General features: G+C 49.9%; 1 protein-coding gene across 15 annotated transcripts in view; it reads left to right on the top strand.

Moving 5' to 3' along the window:
- The window catches only part of LOC116477670 (E1A-binding protein p400), a 133,124-nt gene that overhangs the window by 106,880 nt on the left and 3,190 nt on the right, over nt 1-23,054 (top strand). For 13 of the 15 annotated variants that reach the window (XM_032168241.2, XM_058425896.1, XM_032168245.2 and 10 more), the window contains 10 exons: nt 236-314; nt 433-687; nt 2,084-2,129; nt 2,209-2,318; nt 9,484-9,697; nt 9,840-10,075; nt 11,926-12,144; nt 14,018-14,213; nt 14,606-14,730; nt 17,029-17,175. In XM_032168241.2, coding sequence (XP_032024132.1) covers nt 236-314; nt 433-687; nt 2,084-2,129; nt 2,209-2,318; nt 9,484-9,697; nt 9,840-10,075; nt 11,926-12,144; nt 14,018-14,213; nt 14,606-14,730; nt 17,029-17,175 — 1,627 coding nt within the window. The remainder of the gene's footprint in view (nt 1-235; nt 315-432; nt 688-2,083; nt 2,130-2,208; nt 2,319-9,483; nt 9,698-9,839; nt 10,076-11,925; nt 12,145-14,017; nt 14,214-14,605; nt 14,731-17,028; nt 17,176-23,054) is intronic. The other 2 variants (XM_058425890.1, XM_058425895.1) reach the window with 2 other exon arrangements.

Genomic DNA, 23,054 nt, shown 5'->3' with positions numbered 1-23,054 from the left:
CTTTTCCCGGAGAGTGGAAGAGCTCGGCCTCAAGGAAGAGGACTCAGCGCCAGGCCGAGGATGAGGTCCAGGTGGCTTGATCTCCTGCAGGGCACATTGGGCACCTTGCTTTACGCCCTCGTCTCTTGGGCTGGAGCTGCCCCAGCACCTGGCAGCATGGCGTTTCTAGGGTACTTGATACTTGTCTATCTTAAAACTTGCCTGTGTGTTTTTAACCTTTGCGTCTGTCTTTCAGTGGAATCAACTATGACAAGCCGCTGCCTCCCATCCAGGTGGCGTCTCTCCGTGCAGAGCGAATCGCAAAAGAGAAAAAGGTTAGCACCCTGGGCCCTTCTGCTTGAGTGGGAAAATGTGGTGGCTGTGACTTCACCCAGGGGGTGTGCAGGCCGGGTCTGCCCCTCCAGTGGCTCCTCTTCCTTCCTGGCCCTTCAGGCTCTGGCTGATCAGCAGAAGGCACAGCAGCCGGCTGTGGCCCAGCCACCCCCGCCCCAGCCGCAGCCCCCACCACCCCCGCAGCAGCCACCGCCACCGCTGCCACAACCACAGGCAGCGGGCAGCCAGCCGCCAGCAGGGCCACCAGCTGTCCAGCCCCAACCCCAGCCACAGCCCCAGACCCAGCCGCAGCCTGTGCAGGCCCCAGCGAAGGCGCAGCCCGCAATCACGACGGGGGGCAGTGCGGCCGTGCTGGTGAGCAGGGGCCTCCTCCTGGGCTTCCCCTCCATGGGAAGTCACCCACACCCACACTTGATTCAAGTGCTTTCTGTTAAAACGAAGACTTGTTGCCAGTTCTAGCACATTTCCAGCCTGTAGACCTTCCTCTGAAGAAATGGGAAAAGGCTTAGTCTCACCCCAGAGGAATTGTGTGTTTTCACCCGGATTCTGCCATTTCTTTCCTCCAGGGCTTTTGTGGGCTTAGTGGCTTTATTGGATTTGGCAGGTAGAGGCAGCTCCTTTTAGTGGAGGTGGTTGGGAAGTTTGGAATTGCCTAGGTTTTGTAAAACATACCTGTGATGCATTCACTTCTTGACTTCCTACACACTTAGAGAGCAGGTACTGTCTGTGCTGGCGTCTCCTGAAAGCATGCCCATGTATGGTCACCCACACACATCAGTCTTTAATGCCTGTTGTAGAAAAGCTGTAAAGCGCACGAGAAGCATTGTGAAAAGAAAGGCAGGGTGAGGAGCTGCAGACTGTGGCCGTGCACACCACGCTCTGGTGCATCTCTGTACTGTGTGCATCCGTGTGCCACACAGATGCTGAAATCATATGCGCAGAATCACACCTGCAGAGAATAGGAGCTGTGCCAAATTGGGGAAACCCACACTGTGGACTACCAGGCAGGCATAAAAATATTTTTGTTACATAGAACCATTTCCTGCAGTAGTTTTTAGAAAATTGTTTGCTGTAGTGGAATTTTTATATGTACTCAGGCAACTTCATTCCTCATTTATTCAAAAGAGATCTTTGTGAATACTTACTTGGTGCAAGGTGGGCAAGATGGGCAGTGCCCACACTCTGGAGCCATGTCCTACAGGGGAGGGAGGCAGCCAAAGGGATCATTTTAAATGCTGGCGGGAGGAGTCAGGGTGGCACAATGCAGGACTGGCTTGTTAGGAAACACCTTTCTGAGGACTTGGCATTTGAGCCTAAGGCCTGAATGACAAGGAGTCGGTCATGAGAAGAACAAAAACAGCCAAGTACAGAGGCCCTGAGCTTGGCTGATATGGGGGCCAGAAAGGTCAGTGTGGCTGGACTCAGGTGGTGAGGGACAGAGGGTGGATGAATGGAGTGGAGGGACGGAGGAGTGGAGGGACAGTGGGGTGAGGGTGGAGGGACAGTGGGATAGGGGTGGAGGGACAGCAGGTAGACAGAGGGTGGGGGCACCGCCGGGTGGAATAAGCTGGGGAGGATGGGACGGGTGGCTGTGTGAATGTCGTGGAGTTTGGATTTGATTCCGAATGAAGTGGAAGCCTTTGGAGAGTTTATGCAGGGAGAGCCTGACATGAAATTCAAATCTTTGGAGGTTTTATGCAGGGTAGAGCCTGACGTGAAATTCAAATGGATTTTTTTTTTTTTTAAATAGGCAGGAACCATTAAAACATCAGTTACTGGGACGAGCATGCCCACTGGTAAGACAAATACAGAGATGCTGAAATGTGGACCCCATTTCTCCTGGCGCTGTTGCCTTACGCCCGCCTGTCTCCGCAGGCACCGTGAGTGGAAATGTGATCGTGAACACCATAGCAGGTGTCCCGGCTGCCACCTTCCAGTCCATCAACAAGCGCCTGGCGTCACCAGTGGCTCCTGGGGCCTTGACTGTGAGTTGCGCTTCACCTGGGTTGTGCACCTTGACTGCATTCCGCCGAAATTATTTGCTTGTCTGTTAATTCTTCTTATTTTTAAGTATCCCATTGGTGAAAAAGCTGTCTAGTTTGAATTTCATAAAATAAGTAGCTGATCAGTATGTTGATTTCAGAAACATTCAGCTGTTTGGGGGATGGTTTCCATTCTGCATGAGGTACGAAAATGAGGTGGGGTGTGTGTGTGTGTGTGTGTGTGTGTGTGTGGTGTAGGGGTGTGTGTGAGGTGTAGGGGTGTGTGTGTGTGAGGTGTAGGGGTGTGTGTGTGAGGTGTAGGGGTGCATGTGGTATAGGGGTGTGTGTGTGTGTGGTGTAGGGGTGTGTGGTGTAGGGGGGTATGTGTGTGTGAGGTGTAGGGGTGTGTGTGTGAGGTGTAGGGGGGTGTGTGAGGTGTAGGGGTGTGTGTGAGGGGTGGGGGGGTGGGTGTGGGGGAGGTGTGGGGGGTGTGAGGTGTAGGGGTGTGTGTGTGTGTGTGTGTGTGAACTGTCCCCTCCCTGTAGGATGATTTTAGATAGGAGGTAGGCGGGATGTGAGGGTCCTCTGCTGATTCTGTTGCCGCAGGTGCCCCCCATGTTCTCGTCACTGTGCCCATGTGGGGAAGCTAAGAGATGACGGCCCTCTTGGGGGCATGGTTTTGGGGGAGGGGACACGGCATCACACGAGGGCATGGCTGGGTGTGTGCAAGGAGCAGGCGGGCATGGGAGGAGCGGGCAGTTTCTACGGAACGTGGAGACCCCAGATGTGGGAAGCGGTAGGTGCAGCCCACCCAGGTGGGGAGGAGGCGCCTATGCAAAGGTGCAGAGCCATGTCGCACCCTGGGACCACCTGCTTCTCTTGGGTGTTTCATCATCAGAACCAAGCACAAGTGAGAATAAGGAGCTCAGATTTGTATCTCGATTTTCCAAATAGTTCACAGACCCAGGGGCAACATACCCTGAATGAGAAGAAACGATGCTTCAAAATCAGTACTTTGGCAAGTAGAATGTAGTCTCTCGGGTTTGGAAAAGCGTCTTTCCTGTGAAGATGTCGTTGCTGTAGTAGCCTAGATGATGGAGCATTGGCAGGATAGATGTGTAGATGACGGAATTGGATAGAGAGTCCAGAATAGACCCCTCCCCAGTACACACACGTACACACACACACAGTTTCAGTTGACCTCAGTGAAAGTGCCAAGGGAATTCAGTGGTGAACAGACTGTCTTGTCAGCAAACGGTGCTGTAACAGTTGGGCAGCCGTGTGCAAAACAATGAGCCTTGGCCCATAACTCACACGGAATATGAAAGTCACTCCAGGTGGATCACAGGCCTGCATGTAAAAGCAAAAACTACACTGTAAGCCAAAACAGTAGCGTTTCTAGGAGAAAATCTGTGCTACTTTGGTTTAGGCAGAGATTTTTTAGGATACCAGAAGCCTGTGAATCATGAAGAAAAATTAATACGTTAGGCTTCATCAAAATTAAGGACTTCTGCTCCTTGAGAAATAGTAAGAAAACGAAAAGCATAGATGGGGAGAAAATATAAAGATTCTTCAACTCAATAGTAAGAAAACAAGCAACTGTATAAAATGGGCAGAAGATGCAGCAGTCACTTCACCAAGAAGACAGAAGAATAACAGATAAATACTTGAAAAGGTGTGCAACATCATGAGTCGTCAGGGAAATGCAGATTTTTACAACCACAGTGATACACCACAGCGTGCCTAGGAGAGTGGCTTCAGAAACAGAAGGCTGGCAGTCATGGAAGCAGCGAGGACCCTCTCACAAGGTTGTGGGAATGCAGAATCCACAGTCGCTTCCGAAAACAGTTTCTTACAAAACCAAGCCTACTCTTACCATGCAGCTTAGCAGTTCTGCTGCTAGGTCCTTCCCCAAGAGAAGTGAAAACTCCAGAACGAGAACCCTCAACACTAATATTTATAGTGGCTTTATTCAGGATTGCTGAAAAAGAAAACAGCCTAAATGCCCTTCAGCTGGTGAATGGGCTGATAAACCATGGTACATTCATACAGCCCAGTCCTACCAAGCAATACAAAAGAATGAACGCCTGAGACATGCATCTCCGTGGAGGACTCTCAGATGCATTTTGCAGCTAAGTGAACAGTTTCAGAAGGCTTCATATGCTCTATGACTCCGTTTAAATAACACTATAAAAATGGTAAAACTAGAGAGACAGAAAACAGATGAATGATTGTCAGGTGCTGGAGGTGCAGGAGGGGCTCCACTACGGAGAGGAATTCAAGAACGTTGGGAGTGGTGGGGTCGTGGCAGTAGCTACGTGATGATAATGTGCCCATCAGAATTCATAGAACCATATATTGTACTCTGTAAATTACCCTTCAGTAAATCCCTCTAAAACACTCTTAAGCAGTAGAATATATATACACACAGTTTTTCTAGTATGTGACTTTAAGATTATTTCACTTTTCTTTCTGCTTTGCAGTGAACAACTTCAGGCTCAGTCACTGCAGTGGATAGCAGAAGCTGTTAGGCCTGAGGCGTTCGGAACATCCTGTGTGACCAATACCACTGTTTCTATGAGGGTACCAAGCCAGAATCACTGCATTTAGCGTCTTATTTTGAAAAAGACCTGTTCTTTGTGGTATTTTAAAATGTAAAGCATTTCATTCATGACATCTTTTTGAGTGGTTCTTAATGGGCAAGACATTCTTCCTGGCACTGTGGGCCCAAGACACGGTGTGCTTTCATGGGGGCCTTGTAGTGCTGTTGCTGGAACATGAGAGAGGTGCAGATAGCAGTGGTGGGCACGTGTGATTGTACTCGGGGGACTCAGAGAAGGCTTTCAGGAGAAGTGATGTTGGGCTTCAGGAGGACAGGAAGTACGTCGTCCACAGAACTGGCCCTTCTGAAGGCAGGGCCAGTCATGTGAGCGGAGGGTCTGAGGGGAAGGGAATGGTGTGCATGGAGAATGGCGTGTTGTTCTGTTTGAATGGAACACAAAAGATATTAACAGAAACAGTGGTTCCCTGCCTTTAAAAGGTTTTTATTGAGTGGCTTTTGTGTGCTTGGCACTTTGTAATACTGAGGCTAGATTATACTGGGCTTTGGATATTGGGCTAAAGACTATGGATTTTTTTTTTTGGGACAGAGTATCTCTCTGTCACCCAGGCTAAAGTGCAGTGGTGTGATCTCGGCTCACTGCAACCTCCACCTCCTGGGTTCGGGTGATTCTGCCTCAGCCTCCTGAGTAGCTGGGATTACAGGTGCCCGCTACTGTACCCGGCTAATTTTTGTATTTTTGGTAGAGATGGGGTTTCACCATCTTGGCCCAGCTGGTCTTGAACTCCTGACCTCGTGATCCACCCACCTCAGCCTCCCAAAGTGCTGGGATTACAGGCATGAGCCACTGCGCCCGGCCTAGACTATGGATTTTATTCACCAGGTAGTGGGGAGCCCTTAACGGTCTTAGAGCAGAGAGAAGTTCTAGGAAAATTAACGTGATACTACATATGTAGAATTGATTAAAGTAGAAGAGGCTAAGGAGAAAAACGATTTCTTCCCCCCCCCGCCTTTTTTTTTTTTTTTTTTGAGACAGCATCTTGCTGTTGCTGTGGCTGGAGTGCAGGGGTGCAATTACAGCTCACTGCAGCCTCACACTCACAGGCTTAAGCAATCCTCCCACCTCAGCTTCCTGAATAGTTGGGATGCGAAAACTGTTTAAGGAGTCCAGAAAAGGATGACTTCTGTTTCTGGTAACAAGATGAGTTAAGTTATTTTTATACCACCTCTTAATGAAAAGAACTGAAGTTATTGGATAAAAATTTTTAGAGCTTCAAGGAATTGACAAGAATAATTAATTATCAGGCCCAAATCTAAGGGAGGGAAGAAACTCAGAGAGAGAAACAGGATTCACTGAAGTCATGTTTGCCTTGAAAATAAATTTCAGCTTGTGGAATGAGGGAACTCGAATTCAAGTCCAAGGCTGGGCCAAGGTGGATAATCTAAAAAGGAAACTATTGATACACTGAGGTAGGGCCCTAGGTGGCTAAACCTTTAGGGTGAGAGTGAACCAGAAGCAGAATCCATCTGCCCTTGGCCTTCAGGGGTCAAAAGAAGAGTTGCCCTTGGATTGAGCAGTGGAGCACGGTGGGGACGGTCCCTGAGAGGTTGAAACCACAGGGCAGTTTGCAGCTGAAGTTGATACTACCTTAAAAGTGTCTCCCACACTCCCTCGCATCAAGTGAAGTATACCTGCTTCAGTGGGCATGTTCTTGGGCAGCTGACCTGGAGCAAATGCAGATTCTCTCTGGAGGATTATGCTTTGTTGACTTCTGAGAATCTCCACAAATAGTTTTCTAGTATAATACAGTACAATACAATAGAATACAAAATAACTAAACGGAAAAGAAAAGGCATTAGGAGTGAGAATCAGCGGAGTGACAGACACTGGATAGGCCTGTAAAGATGTGTGATATTGGGATTATCAGGTTTAGATTTTAAAGGTTAGGCTTTCAGGCTGGGCACGGTGTCTCACGCCTGTAATCCCAGCATTTTGGGAGGCCGAGGCAGGCGGATCACGAGGTCAGGAGATAGAGACCATTCTGGCTGGCTAACACGGTGAAACCCCGTCTCTACAGAAAATACAAAAAAAAAATTAGCCAGGCATGGTGGCATGCATGTGTAGTCCCAGCTACTCGGGAGGCCGAGGCAGGAGAATTGCTTGAACCCGGGAGGCAGAGGTTGCAGTGAGCCGAGATCATACCATTGCACTCCGGCCTGGGTGACAGAGCGAGACTCCGTTAAAAAAAAAAAAAAAAAAAGTTATGCTTTCTATTTTAAGGAAATAAAAGAGAAGATTGAGAATATCTGAATATCTGTAAGGAGGAAACTATGTTTAGAAAGAATGTAGAGAACTTTTAGAAAAGTCTGATTACCAGAATTGGGGGAAACAACCCAAACTTAAGAATGGGCTTAGTATCACACAATTGAGGAGAAAATGAGGGAAGTGGAGGCAAAAATCAGAAGACATCCTACACGCAACATGGGATGACAGGATGACACATGGAGGACATGGCGACAGGGCCTGATAGGTGGTCACTGACTATCAGACAGAAAATTGAGCAGAGTCAATATTTGAAGACGGAATAGTTTTTGAGAACTTACTAATGACACTGATGCATATATGCAGAAAGTCTAATCCCAATCAAGGATGAGTAAAAGGAACCACGTCTGCATAATGCCAGTGACCAGGAGGTCTTTCAAGCAGCCATAGGAAAAGACAGATTGCCTTCAGAGGTGGAGCGGCCCACTTGTCAACTTGTCAGCAGCAGCAGCAGTGAGGCTGGGAGCCAGCAGGTGTCGTCGTCGTGCCAGGGAAAGAAAGTTGCTGCCAGCCTAGGGCTCTGCATCTCTTGGAAATATCTTAAAGGACAAGGGAGGCCAGGTGTGGTGGCTCACACCTATAATCCCAGCACTTTGGGAGGCTGAGGCGGGCGGATATCCTGAGGTCGGGAGTTTGAGACCAGCCTGACCAACATGGAGAAACCCCGTCTCTACTAAAAGTATAAAATTAGCTGGGCGTGGTGGCACATGCCTGTAATGCCAGCTATTCGGGAGGCTGAGGCAGGAGAATTGCTTGAACCTGGGAGGTGGAGGTTGCGGTGAGCCAAGATTGCACCATTGCAGTGCAGCCTGGGCAACAAGAGCAAGACTCCATCTCAAAAAAAAAAAAAAAAAAACAAGGGCAAAATAAAGACATTTTCAACTTTGGACCTTCACTGAATGATATCCTTTAAGCAGAAGAAAGGTGTTCCCAGCTGGAAGTGGTAACAAGGTAGACTCATGGATGAACGCAGGAGCTCACTGGGGTTAGAAAGAGGAAATAGGCCGGGCGCGGTGGCTCACGCTTGTAATCCCAGCACTTTGGGAGGCCGAGGCGGGCGGATCACGAGGTCAGGAGATCGAGACCACGGTGAAACCCCATCTCTACTAAAAATACAAAAAATTAGCCGGGCGTGGTGGCAGGCGCCTGTAGTCCCAGCTACTTGGAGAGGCTGAACCTGGGAGGCGGAGCTTGCAGTGAGCCGAGATTGCGCCACTGCACTCCAGCCTGGGCAACAGAGCGAGACTCCGTCTCAAAAAAAACAAAAAAAAAGAAAGAAATACACAGGATAGTAACATGCAAGCTGGGGAAGGGGCAGAGGGGCTGAAATGTGCACAGATCTCGTTACTGTTTAGGAAGAGCATGGAGTATTTAGACTTTGGCAAGCATCCGTGGCAATTCCAGACCAGCCACCAGAAGAGTGAGAGCAGAGCGAGTTGCTCCCAACTGTGGCAGGGACATTGGTGAGGAAAGAGTCATCTGAGAGGAGGCAAGAAAGGAGATGAAAAGAAACATACAGCAGCTGGGTGGAATGGAAAGCATGGAGTAACACACTAGATTTCCATCCAGATGCGTAAGCAATGAGACATAAAAGGATCAAGAGAAACTAAAAATACACTGCACGTTGGAACCAAGGGAGCTGGCAGAGGTCAGCTGAAGGGACACTGCAGAGGTGGCATGATTGCGTTTGCCTTCCAGTTTATGGTGAGACAAGGAAGGGCAGTGGAGCAAGGTGGGATAGGGTGAGGGGACCACTCTGGCTGCCACTTCTGCCTGCAGGCCAGAGTGGACTGCAGGGCACAGTGAGGATGCTCTGAATTTTAGGCAAGATGAAGGTAAGATGCCACAAGACCGCAAGCACATGGTGAGACACTCAGGGCTGTTGTTTCAGCACAGATGGGGACAGTGGTAGAGAGCCAGGACTGTGGGCTGTGTGTTTGTGGGTAGCATCGGTGCCTCAAGGACAGTCATTATGTTCCTGGGGACCAAGAGGTCTTTGTGCGGAGAGGCAGGGATAGGACAGCCTTTTCAGCATGTGCACGGGAGTGTCATCATCTGAAATGTGTTTCTGTGGGAGATGTGATCTGCTGTGAGAAAACATTGCTCAAGGCACTTGCTTTTGAATTTACACATGAAATCAGCAGTTTTCAAAAGACTGAACTCTAGCGTGTGTTTCACTTGTTTCGCCTCTGTAGTTGGATGCTCTTGTCTTCCCTGCTCTGAGTGTGAACAGCCCTGAGTGCTGTGTGAAATATTTGATGAGGTCCTCTGTTTGCCTTTTCTAGACGCCGGGAGGCTCTGCTCCCGCCCAGGTGGTGCACACCCAGCCCCCGCCACGGGCAGTCGGCTCCCCAGCCACGGCGACCCCTGACCTGGTGTCCATGGCAACGACTCAGGGTGTTCGAGCGGTCACTTCTGTGACAGCCTCGGCCGTGGTCACTACCAACCTGACCCCAGTGCAGACCCCGGCACGGTCTTTGGTGCCCCAAGTGTCCCAAGGTAAAGCCAGGCTGGGAGCTTTGTCTGCCACGCGTCTGCTCTGGGGCGTGTGAGGGCTCAGCTGCTGCTTGCTGTCTGAGAATGAGGATCTGAAGGTGGGCGAGTATCCCTGTCCAGACCTAATGAGCAAACCTCTTCATAGCCACAGGAGTTCAGCTCCCTGGAAAAACCATCACACCTGCACATTTCCAGCTTCTCAGGCAGCAGCAGCAGCAGCAGCAGCAACAACAACAACAACAGCAGCAACAGCAGCAGCAGCAGCAGCAGCAGCAGCAGCAGACGACGACGACAACGACAACCTCTCAGGTGCAAGTTCCACAGATCCAGGGCCAGGCCCAGTCCCCAGCACAGATCAAAGCTGTGGGCAAGCTGACGCCGGTGAGCATTTCCCAGAGGACCATGAATGTGTGCGTCTTGCGGTCAGTCAGCCCAGAGTCTGTGAGACGGTGCCTGCTTGCATGGTGCAGTGCAGAGTGTATTTTGCAAACGTCTAGCACTGCCTTTATGTAGGACACATGCTTCGTTTTATTGGTCTAAAATTTCCCATGTCATAACACTTTGATCATGCCTTAGAGAAGTATCTTACAGCTTATTCAGAGCACTTTGGAGACATTAACACCCAGCGTGCAAATGCATCTTCTTGCTTAGGCGTCTTGTGCCTTGTGTTCAGCATCAGTCTCTAGGCCCGCTTGTTGCGGTTCTGGACCAGAGAAAGTGCTGGTGAGAAGATATTCCTCAGCAGTGTTGGGAGAGCAGGCGGTGGACCCTGGGTTTGTTTCGATGTGATTCACGTGCGGTACTGTTTCTCAAAGGTGGTCATTGGAGTACTGATGTACCTGATTTTTGCTAACCTCTGTACCAGCTTTGCTGTTCTTTATGTAAATATATTCATTTTAAAAGGAAATGTTGGGCCGGACGCAGTGGCTCACGCCTATAATCCCAGCACTTTGGGAGGCCAAGGCGGGCAGATCATTTAAGGTCAGGAGTTCGAGACCAGCCTGGTCAACATGGCGAATCCCTGTCTCTACTAGAAATACAAAAATTAGCCGGACGTGGTGGCGGGTGCCTGTAATCCCAGCTGAGGCCCAAGAATCGCTTGAACCTGGAAGGCAGAGGTTGCAGTGAGCCGAGATCGTGCCACTGCACTCCAGCCTGGGCGACAGAACAAGACTCTGTCTCAAAGGAAAAAAAAAGGAAATGTTGTGTCCTACCATAAATGGAAAATCATTAATACTTGTCATAGAAAGTAACCAGAGAAACATACGGAATAAAGACAAGACAATATTTTGAAGTTTCAGCTCACTGTTGGGCCTGCCGGAGTGCTTGAGTCTGGGCCTCTCCGTGGTCTGGAAGGGAGGAAGTGGGCTGCGGGAGATGCACACTCAGCTGAGGGCCCCTCCTGGGGCTGTCGGGAGGGCTGTCGGTGGAATTTAGACATTGAGCTTGTCCTATTCCTGTCACACCAGCCATCCCTCGAGGGCTGCGTGGCCATATGTGGCTGTGGCTACCACCCTGGGCAGTCCCCGCCTAGCCCCCTTGTATCCTGCAGGAAGTGCCACTGGACAGTGCTAAATTAGAACGCTGTGCTCAAGAATTCCGGGCCCAGCAGAGGCAACTATCAGGGAGCCAGAGCTGGGCTTTGACCCCCTGGCCCACAGCCACACAGGTGCCTTGTCACTTGCCCCAGTTCATCCACTGAGACACCAGTGCCTTCAACATCAAGGCTACCACCCAGCCTTGGCTTCCAGGAGCTCTGTGTGCCAGCTGTTTGCCTGTCTCCTTCGTTCCTCACTCTGTCCTCTCCCAAATCCATTTCAAAACCAGTTCACTTTCAGGATTTCAAAAGAGACTTGATAGTCATGATCAACTCAGTATAGGTTTTCTTAAAAATTTTTTTCTTAAAATGTTTTTTGAACTTAAAAACTAATAAATAAGTGTGGCGCTACAGATTTAAATCGACTTGTTTGTGAGGGATAATAGAAATTTTGCTATGAACTGAACAGTCAGAATGTCTGTTTGTAGTTTTCACCGACGAAATGCTCATTTTTAATAAATGAACACCTGGAAGATACTGGGCACCCCATGGAAGGCGGTCTGTATGCTGCATGGTAGCAGGTGTCTGCTTTGGTATTTAATGGGCAGTAGAGGGGTGGCTTAGGATCAAGATGTCTACTTAAAGAATGGAGCACAGTTAATGTTGAAGAGAAGATACTTTGCTTGTATTTTAGGAACACCTCATCAAAATGCAGAAGCAGAAGCTGCAGATGCCCCCACAGCCCCCACCGCCACAGGCCCAGTCTGCGCCCCCGCAGCCAACAGCCCAAGTGCAAGTGCAGGCCTCGCAGCCCCCACAGCAGCAGAGCCCCCAGCTCACGACGGTCACGGCCCCAAGGCCTGGTGCCCTGCTGACGGGCACCACCGTGGCCAACCTCCAGGTGGCCCGGCTCGTAAGTGTCAGTTTCTGTTTGTTTTCCAAAAGCAGCATCTTTTTCTGTTTTAACACAGCTGTTGCGCTTGCTCAGGTGCGTGTCATGTGTTACAGGAGTGAGTGTGAGATGGGATCTTTTCCCTGAGAACTTAGTACCCCTTGGACAGAGGACGGGACTCACCACTTGTGGAACATTAACACAGCAGCAGCTCCCAGAGCCCATCCAGGCATCACCAAGCTTTTCAGGGCCTGAACTGAGGGGGGTGGAGAGTGAGGCGCAGCCTGCGTGGCATCCCTGTGCTGCTGAGGGAGCGTGCAGGAACCAAGGCCTGTGTGGCTGGAGCAGACGGTGCTGTGCATGTAAGCTGTAGGCATGGGCAGGTGGCCGTCTCTGAAGCTGCCCTCAGGTGACCACTGTAGGCAGGGAGAGCATTTGGAGATTTCAGAAGGGACTGACATCAGGCCCAAGTGCTGTCCGGGAAGACCGGCTCTCGGCAGGTGCCAGCGTCCCGGGGCAGGCAGCGTCACTGCACCATGACTAGAGCTCAGCTGGGGTGCTGGTGACAGCTGCCCTGTTGGAGGCTCACCCTGAGCTAGACTTTGCCCTTCGTTCTCTTGTGTCTTTCACCTGGCCCAGCGCTCATGGACTTCCCCAGGCAGGGATAAGGGTCTTACTATTAATTCCATTTTACAGGTTAAGAAACTGAGGCACATAGGCTAAGTTCCCACCCAAATTCCCCAACCAGTCAACTGCAACTCAAGCTAGGATTTGGGGACCCAGGTGCTCAGGCTCAGCTGTGTGGGTGCTGGACCCCAACTTTGGGTCTTCCCTGGGCGGGGCTAGCCCTCCACAACAGAGTGAGTAGAAGTGGATAAAAAACTACAAAAAGGTGCTTGGTTTCATTCATGTTCACAAAAATGCAAATTCACTGAGAAGGGTGGTAACACCTAGTGGTAGCCAGGGTACAGGGGTCTTGTTGGACAGGAATCAGTGGCCTTTTTTTGGAGAGGATTTTGGTAATTAAGCTATAAAAATGTGCATGCTTATTTAACTAAACACTCCTCTTATGTCCTGGAGAAATAACCGAACATTTACAAAGTGATGAATATACAAGCTTGTTTGCTTCATGAATGTTAGAGGAAATTAAATGTCCATTACTAAGAATTTCATTAAGTAAATTATGTGTCATCCAAACAATGGAATATTAAGCAACTTTGAAAGTGGTTTTTTGTAAAGAGAAGAGAAACAGATTTCAAAATATTTATAATTCATGTCATTTTTGCACACTTTCACGGTGAGCCACGCAGATGTGAACAGTGGCTGAAGGCTAAATACCAGTTTTAATATTCGATGTGAGTAGTTTGAGGAGTGTGGATAATTTTTACTTTGTATTTTCTTATGTAATCTTAGTCTCTATACATACAAAAATAGAAGTACTTCCATTTACCATTTTTGAAATGGTAACTTAAGAGAAAATGCGGGACGGGAGGCTGAGGCAGTCATTTTGAAGAGAGGGACGGGCTGATGTTGAGTGGTCACTGAAGGAACAGGAAGTGAAGGCTTCTGTGGGAAACGGGACAGGATGCGGTTACTGGTTCAGGAGATGGAGGGAAGTGAAGGTGATGTCCCGCGAGATCACTGACATCTGGACGCAGCAGCACGTGTGATGAGCCTGCAGGTCTTGTGGGAGCTTCAGAAGCGCGGGCTGACCTGTGACTCGACATTTTCCTGCAGCGCGCAGATCTCTCATTTTTCCTTTCCTGTTGGGCTACTTTAAACTTTGTTGATCTTTGCGAATTTTCTCATGGCATGACCTCTTGTGGAGAAGTATTTGGAAAGACATACCATGTCCTGAATTTCTCTGGACTCTCCCATTATTTCTACTGTTTAGACCCGGGTTCCCACTTCTCAGCTGCAGGCGCAAGGGCAGATGCAGACCCAGGCACCCCAGCCAGCCCAGGTGGCCTTGGCGAAGCCTCCGGTGGTGTCCGTCCCGGCAGCTGTGGTCTCCTCACCGGGAGTCACCACCCTGCCCATGAACGTCGCGGGGATCAGCGTGGCGATCGGTCAGCCACAGAAGGCAGCAGGTGCCGGCCCCAGCACACCCTCCCCTCCTGGGCTTGAGCCCGGTTTCACAGGCCTCTCTGGTGGCAGTGGTCACCAGCAACCCACGTTCTTTCCTCACACCCACCCACTTGAGTGTGCCATCATGTGTTCTAGCACAAACGTGCCTTGGCGCTTTCCAGGCACAAGGCTGGGTCCTCAATTGAACTGTTAACAGTCTGAAATTTCCGTCTTAATTTAAGTGTAATTTGTGAACCCAGAAACATTTTAATGTAGTTAAGGGATGGCTTACTTGTCTCCATAGAGTTTCGTAGTGTATTATTTTCTGTAGCGGTGAGTCAGTTGGAACAGAGCTTGGTGTGAGCCTCAAGCTCTTTTTCCAATGTGCTGACTAAGGGGCTTTTGCTGCCTGCAGGACAGACCGTGGTGGCCCAGCCCGTGCACGTGCAGCAGCTGCTGAAGCTGAAGCAGCAGGCCGTCCAGCAGCAGAAGGCCATCCAGCCCCAGGCTGCCCAGGGCCCGGCAGCCGTCCAGCAGAAGGTACCAGGGCTAGGGGCTTCTCACTTCTGGGTCTATGCCAAGCCAAAGCTGCTGCTGGAGGAAAGGGTCCTGAGCAGACAAAGCCCCATGTGGCGGCCCAGGCTTTTCAGAGGGTGGCTTCAAGGGCTGGAGGTGCTAGGGTAGTCACCCCTGTTGGTTTCTCCTTCCTTTGAAAGGTGAATGCTGTGTGTGATGTGACAAGTGAGGCTGAGGTCTTGGCAGGGGGGTGGAGGGGGTATAGTCCGTGAGGATGGCTGGGTTCCAGGGAAGAAGCCTGCAGGTTGGCCGGGCGCGGTGGCTCACGCTTGTAATCTCAGCACTTTGGGAGGCCGAGGCGGGCGGATCACGAGGTCAGGAGATGGAGACCACGGTGAAACCCCGTCTCTACTAAAAATACAAAAAAAATTAGCCGGGCGTGGTGGCGGGCGCCTGTAGTCCCGGCTACTCGGAGAGGCTGAGGCAGGAGAATGGCGTGAACCCGGGAGGCGGAGCTTGCAGTGAGCTGAGATTGCGCCACTGCACTCCAGCCTGGGTGACAGAGCCAGACTCCGTCTCAAAAAAAAAAAAAAAGAAGCCTGCATGGCATTGGGACAGAAGACACAGGGAGTGCAATTGCATGATGCGGGCCAGTGGGCTTAGGGAAGCAGACGCAGCTCACACCACAGAACCCGCCTGGACTCCTAGTGGAGGACAGGGACACCGCACAGTCTGGACCCCAGACAGAGAATGTGGCCTCTGTGCATATTGGTGGAAAAGGGGAGATACACATGCCAGGGCCCGACGTGGATGGGGGCACAGCAGGGCACTGGGCTCCAAGGGCGTCTACAGGCGCAGCCAGCTCCCTGAGATGATACCTGTGCCTCTCAGCAGCCAGTGCTGTGTTGAAGGACGTGAGGGGGACACGGTGGTGAGACAGCTTTGCCTCCAGGGACTTCTGCTCATGGTGGCTCATAGGTGGCACCCAGCCCAAGTCCCAGGCTTCAGATGGCTGGTGTGGGCCCTCAGACCCCACGTTCTGTTGGCACTGCTCTCTGGCTAGAGCTAGAAGGCGGGCTCTGATGGGAAGCCACGTGGCTATGCGGGGAGCTGCCCTGTTCCCTGAGCGCTGCGCTGGACCCCTGCAGGCACCTGGTGCTTATCCTCAAGACGGAGGATGTTGTTTTGAGGAAACTGAGGCTCAGAGAAAAGGACTTGCCCAGATCACAGGGCCAGTAAAAGGCAGCTGGCTGACTCCAGCAGGCCCAGGGTTCTTTGTGCCACACCACCTGGACACTGGCTGTGCTGTGAGCCGCTGCTACCTCCTGCAGAAGACCAGTGCTCAGGGACCCTGTGGGTGAAGCCCTGCTGGTTGCCAGCAATGGCATGCTCTGTGGGGAGCTAGAAGCAGAGCTGTCCTTTGGAACCCAGAGGGAGAGGGAGTGAGCACTGAGGGGACACAAGGCCGGGAGGCACAGGGTGTCTGGGTAATGCCACCAGCTCCGCCGTGGCCGGGTTCCAAAGACCAGCCTGCATCCCCACTTGGCACGACCGCTGCAGGGAAGTGCGTGTCCTTTGGGTCGGGATGATCATCTGCATTTATTTACCTCTGGAAGAAGGAGACAGTACTGGGACTTACCTCCTGGGCCTGGTCAGCAGCCCCTGGGTGCGTCATGGTGGTCCATGGGCAGACGTGGCCATGCTGATGCACAGGTGGGTGTGGTCGCTCAGGTTTGAGCTGTGCTTGAGGGAGCAGTGGAGGGCTGCAGCTGAAGCGCTGGGCTGTGTGTTCCTACGATTGGACAGAAACATCCTTAGATGTTAAAAACCCCTGTTTACCCATAAGCATGGCTGATAAAGCAGATACGTAAACTTCAGATGTACACGATACGATATGCAAAAATTGTGCATACCGGTTTGTTACCCCGTGTACTATTTTCTCTATGTCTGCCAAGTTTTTAAATTAGATTTGAGAGATTGTGATCATTTTCAGTCACCTAAGTAGCAGCCCCGTGCAGGTGTGACAAGGGTGTCAGGGTGCCCCACCAGCCCGACTATGCAGGGAGCAGCGTCCCGGGTGGGGTGGGCTGCAGGCAACGGCCAGGCCTCCTGGAGGAGAAGCTGGTGGCCATGCTGCATGGGCAGAGATGGGCCTGGAGGCAGTGGCAGGGATGGGACAGGGGGCAGGACATGTGGGTATGCACAGGGTCGGTCTGGGAGGTAGGCTGGAAAGGGGCTGGGTTCTGCCGTAGGGCCCAGAGCGAGCAGGAGTCTTGAGCACGGCGTGGTCTCTGCGGCCCTAATTTCGCAGTCTCTCCCCAGATCACCGCACAGCAGATCACCGCCCCTGGCGCACAGCAGAAGGTTGCCTACGCCGCACAGCCGGCCCTTAAGACCCAGTTTCTTACCACACCCATCTCCCAGGCCCAGAAACTGGCTGGGGCCCAGCAAGTGCAGACCCAGATCCAGGTGAGTGGGGAACAGGGCGAGGGCCCAAGTGTCAGGAGTGGGTGCCTGGCCTTTGGCTTGTGTGTCTCGCGGGCTTTGCGAGCTCCCAGCCCTTGGCGGCTGCACTGGCTGGTGTACTGGAGGGAAGTGTGTCCTGGCCTTCAGGTTTCACCCCCTCTGGCTCCTGGGAAGGCTCCTCTCTGCCGGTGCCTGTTCCGGCTATCACCAGCTTTGCCTTCATGTTCTGGGTGTCGATCTCCAGCTCTGTGGGGTACAGCTGCCCTCTCCCAGTTCCAGCCTCCTCTTCTCCCTTCCTGGTGTCTTTTTAAAAAATATATTTTATTTTGTTTTTTGATATTTTTTTATATTTCTTGGTCATCAAGTTCTACCTGGTGTCTTTGGGAGAACTGAGTTCCTGATTTCATGTGTGCAGTGTGCCCTCCCGTCTTCCTCTCTGCCTAGAGCTTTTATGTCCTGCTTCCTCCCAGAGCTTATGGAGTTACCTCGCTGCATCCTTCTCTAAGAGTGGGGGAGTTGTACCTTCTTAGCTGGTCTTCCAGCCTCCTGGAGTTGGTTTTTGGGTATGAGATAGAAACAGGAATTCAGTTAGAGCAGGGGAGTTTTACCTTCTCAGCTAGTCTTACATCCTCTGGGAATTGGTTTTTGGGTCTGAGATAGAAACAGGAATTCAATTTGATGTGCCCTATGAATACCCTGTTTTCAGCCCCACTTATTTAAAAGCCCATTCTGTCATCCATCGATCCACAGTGCCGCCTCCACCCGAGATCCTGTGGGGATGTTCAGGGCTTCTTGTCTCAGAGGCCATGCTGGTCCCACTGTGCTCTCGCTATGAGTGGCAGTGACACTTGGTGTCTGGAGGGCGAGTACCCCTACCACACCCTTCTTTGGGCGTAGCGTGCCTATTCTTGGCTCTTTCCACTTCTGTGTTAATTTTAGTTAGCTTAGTTCATACACTACAATCAAAACTGCTGAAAGTTTTTACTAGAATTGCATTGATTCTGTAGCTGTTTAGGGGAGAGTTGACATCTTTACATTCTTTCCTTCAGATTCACCAGTATGATGCATCTTTTCTTACTTTTTAAATGCCTTTTAATGAAGTTTTCTAATATTTTGTGAAAGTGTTATAGGTTATGTTAGTTTTATTCTTAAGTAATCAGTATTTTTTGATACTTTTGTAAATGGTATGCTTTTAATTTCCATTTTCTGTCTCTGGCTGTTGTGCATTTTTGTACATTGGTTTTTTATTCTGGCTGCCTTGCTAGTTCTGGTTATTTGCATAATTTATCTTAGGATTTGGTTTTGTTTTGTTGCATTTCCTTTGTGTACAGTTGTATCACCTGTAGATCGTGACGATCTACTTCTCCCGTCTTAAACCCTTGCTTTCTCCTGCCTTACTGTGCTGGCTGGGACCTGCAGCACAGTGGTGAATGTCAGAGTCCGTATTTCACCGTGAAGTAGGGTGTTTGCTGTGTTTTTGTCAGAGTAAGAAAATTCTGTTCTTTTCTACTTTGCTTGAAGTTTCTGTTCCTCTTTGTTATGGTGCCTTTTGTCTTGTTTATGAACTCCCTCCGTCCCTTACACATCTCCTTTAGCCTCAAAGCTTTAAGTCCTGTCTCGGTGCGAATGATACACAGATTCATGTCTGCAGCCACTTACTGTCCTGAGTTCCAGATTCTTCATCCTACCTGCCTTTGGCAAATCCAGGAGATGTCTGATCCCTCAGGGCTCAGGTGTGTATGCCTGACCTGCTCCTACCAGAGGCGTCGGCTCAGGAAGGGCAGCTGTCTCTGCAGACCTTTAGCCTACTTGAGAAACCCCTACAGTCATCCATACAGGTCCAGCCTGTTGGTAGGCAGTTGTGTGTGTTTGACTTCCAGAAGAGACGTGGAGCAGCCACTTCCTGTTTCTACTGTCAGCTCCTCCTCTGCACCCTTCCCTGGTTGTTGCCATCTCTCCTGCTTCCTTTTTGCCATCCGTCCCCCAGGAATACTTTGTGGTTGTGTGGGTGGGTCGGGGGTGTGGATGTCTCCTGCAGAGCCTTGCTGCCCACAGCTCCTGGCCTGTGCACCCCTCTGCACTTGCTCCTCTGCAGGTGTGCCCCTACCAGCTTTGCTCACAGTCTCTCTTCCTGTTCACCTTTTCTGCTCTCTGTTTCTGTATTATCACTTTCAACAAATACTATAGTTACTTTGTTCAGGTGATTTTGTCTCCTCCAATAAAGCAAGCCCCATGAGTACAGGTGTGCCCGAGGGCTGTTAGTACAGTGGACAGATGGACTGTTGTAGTGGGTTATAGTCATTGAATCTTGTGATGTTCAATCATGGTTGTGTTCTGGGGTGACTCACTGGGTCCTGTGGTAGTTGTCATTGTGCATGGATGAGTTCAGTTGCTGCTCTCGTGTGTGCCACCTCACGGCATCGGGGCAGCGCAGCCTCGGTCATGTGCTCTGCCTGCCTTGTCAGGTCTGTTTCTGAGATGGGCTCCTGCATTTGTTGCCCAGGGTGGCCTCGAACTCCTGAACTCAAGCAGTTCTCCCTCCTCAGCCTCCGGAGGGCCCGGGACCACAGGTGTGTGCCATGATGCCGGGCTTTTGCCAGGGTTTTTACTTCCTTTCCTTTCTTTTATTTTGCTATTCATTTTCTAACTTATTAAGATGGAATACCACCTGAGCTTATTTCACAAATTTTATTATTTGGTTTTCCTTCAGTCCTAAATGTTTTTGGATTTCCATTTTGATTTCTTCTTTATTGCCTGGGTTCTTTTTAGAAGTGTTTCTTAATTTCCAGGTGAGGTTTTCCAGTTACTTTTTATTATTGACTTGAAAATAAATCTTCATTGTATTGTCAAGAGAATGAGGTCTGAATGATTTCAGTCTTTGAAATTTGTTGAAACTTGCTATCTAGTCCAAAATACGGTCAGTTTTAAAAAATGGTCTGTCTGTGTCCTTCCAAAGCAGTCTTCAGGATGGGTTCAGTTGTGAGATGATTTTGTTGTAACTGGGTCAAGTTTACTGTTTGTGTCATTTCAGTCTTCTGTGTCCTGCCAATCACTTGTGTTACTAGTTATTGAGAAGGCGTGTTTAGATGTCCCATTCTGAGCATTCTGAGTATGCCTTTATGTTTCTCCTTACCTTTCTCTCTGGTTTTGCTTTGTATCTTAGAAGGCTTTTCATTAGCCACATTTAAGTTTAAAGTTTTAAATTTTGTTATTTTGAAATGACTCTTACTATCTTCAGTAGTATCTCTGGTCTTGAAGCCTATTCTCCTAGTATGAGTAAAGCACCACCCTCCTGTTGGAAGTTTCTGGTCTATATTTTTCCCTCCTTGTTGTCAGCCATTCTCTGTGTGCCCCTCATCACCTCCTGTGAGCAGCTCGTAGGCAGGTCCGGCGCTGTTGTGAGGTCAGGCTTTCCGTCTCTGACTCTTACCTGAAGCACGTGTCCACTTGTCTGTATATAAGGGTGGGTATATTTGAATTTCTGGCCTCTCTTTTGTTTGGACTCTTTGTCTTGCTTGTTCTATTTTTTCTTTCCTCCCTTCCTTGCCTTCTTTTGGGCCACCTTCTCTTTTTTTGTCAATTTTTTCCCCTCTGCCGGTGAAAAATTATATATTTTCTTTCTGTTCTTTAAGTGGTTACCCTAAAATCTCCATGTGCACAGTTCTGTATCAGAGTATGAAGTTAACGATTGCCTCTACCCTTTTCTCCAGCAATGATCTTATCACACAGTAGCTCAGTTTATTCATCTCAAATGCTGCTGTTACCGTGCGTTTTAATTCTGTCCTTTTTCCTTTTTTCCTTTTCTTTTTTTTTTTTTTTTGACACAGTCTTGCTCCATCGCCTAGGCTGGAGTGTAGTGGCACGATCTTGGCTTACTGCAACTTCCGCCTCCTGTGTTCAAGCGATTATCCTGCCTCAGCCTCCTGAGTAGCTGAGATTACAGGCGCATGCCACCAGGCCTGGCTAATTTTTGTATTTTTAGTAGAGACGAGTTTCACCATGTTGGCCAGGCTAATCTCGAACTCCTGACCTCGTGATCCACCTGCCTCGGCCTCCCAAAGTGTTGGGATTACAGGCGTGAGCCACCATGCCCAGCCATAATTCTGTCCTTTTTCATCTTTGACTTTTTATGTGGAATTACTTTCCTTCCACCTGACCCATCCTTTGGAATTTCCTTTAGTGCTTGAAAATGCCTGTGTGTCACTCTTGTTCCTGAGAGACAGTTTTGCTTAGTACAGAATTCCGGATTGACTTTTTTTTTTTTTTTTTTTTTTTTTTTGAGACGGAGGCTCACTCTCCCATGCTGGAGTGCAGTGGCACTATCTTGGCTCACTGCAACCTCTGTCTCCCACGTTCAAGAGATTCTTCCGCCTCAGCCTCCCGAGTAGCTGGGACTACAGGCGCGCACCACCATGCCCAGCTAATTTTTGTATTTTTAGTAGAGGTGGGGTTTCACCATGTTGGCCAGACTGGTCTCGAACTCCTGATCTCGGGTGATCCACCTGCCTCGGCCTCCCAGAGTGCTGGGATTATAGGCATGAGCCTCCGCGCCCAGTCAGCATTGTTTTCTGAGTGCATTCACGGTATCATTTCCTCACCGTGGCTGCTTTTGTTGTTGAAGAGGAGCCGGTGTCTGTCCAGCCTTTCGCTCTTCCAGAGTCACCTCTGTCTTCCCCACCGTCTGCCTGTTATTGAGACGTTGTCTTTGTCTTCGTTGTTTTGCAGTTTCATTCTGATGCTCCAGCTTCTTGAATCTCGGGCAGTCTCTCTCATGTCTTTAGGAAATGAGCAGCCACTGTCTGTTTACATGGTGCCCCTGTCCTGCTTCCTGTGCCCTCCAGGTCTCAGCAGCTTTTATATTTTCTGTGTCTTTGTCTTGTTGTACTATATTCTGAGTCATGTCTTTCGCTCTGTCTCCTCAGTCACTCATTTTTCCCTTGGTTAAGTCAAATCTGCTCTCAAGCTTGTCTGTTAAATTTTTATCTTGATGATTTATTACTTTATTTTCAGAAGTTCCCAAATATGCCTGTTTATAGTCTCTTGTTTCCAGGTCTCACAGAGTGAGCAAGGTGTTTTTCTGGATCTGGTGATTTCCCTGTCTGAAATGTGCCGCATCTGCAGGGACTCCTCGTGGCCTGGGGCAAAGGTGGAGTTTTGCTTCTGCGGGCACCTTCAGGTGCCACAGGAACGCTGCTCGGTGTGTGGCTCAGCCTTTCGCTCCGCGCTCAGGTGTCACCCACCTGGCCTCTGAATCTGTGTCTCCTCCTCTCTCCTCCCCGGCACTGAGGCTTAGGGCAGGTGCTTTTCTTACAGATGCCACTGGAGGAAGGGGATGCTTTCTTTGCAGCTTTTGGGTACCTTTGTGGGGACAATGTCTCCCTCCAGGATGGCAGCTGGCGGTAGCACGGGGCTCTTTTGCGAGCTCCCCACCGAGAGCTGGCCTATACCTGGTGTCTGGTCAGCTGTGTCCTGTGCGACCCTGGAGATCATGGGGTGCGTCTCCGTGCGGCCGGTGATCCCAGGCAGAGGTTGTGCAGCTTTTCTGCTCCGTGACTCGTGGTGCCCGCCTGTGCTTAGGTTTGGAGACTGGCAGTTCCTCTTTGCAGGTTTCTTGGTACATTTAAGATTTCTTCCTAGTGCTTTATTTAAGACGTCTCAGGATTTTCAGTGCTGTGCCAAGTAAGTCCTGGACCGTTGTGGTCTTGAGATGGGCCCTGGAGCACCGGTCACATCTTTGTTTCCCAGCAGTTCCACAGGGGGCACTCAGGGCACTTCTTATCTTAGTGAATTTTATTTATAATTGTTTAAGTGACAGTAAACTAGTAAATGCCTTCTGATTGATTTCAATTTTAGTAAGAACTAACATTTATTTGGACCTTTGT

This window comes from Hylobates moloch, unplaced genomic scaffold, assembly GCF_009828535.3.
Source record: "Hylobates moloch isolate HMO894 unplaced genomic scaffold, HMol_V3 SCAFFOLD_12, whole genome shotgun sequence".
Taxonomy (NCBI): Eukaryota; Metazoa; Chordata; class Mammalia; order Primates; family Hylobatidae; genus Hylobates; species Hylobates moloch.
The sequence above is the reverse complement of the archived record's forward strand: the minus strand, read 5'-3'. Positions and strand labels throughout refer to the sequence as shown.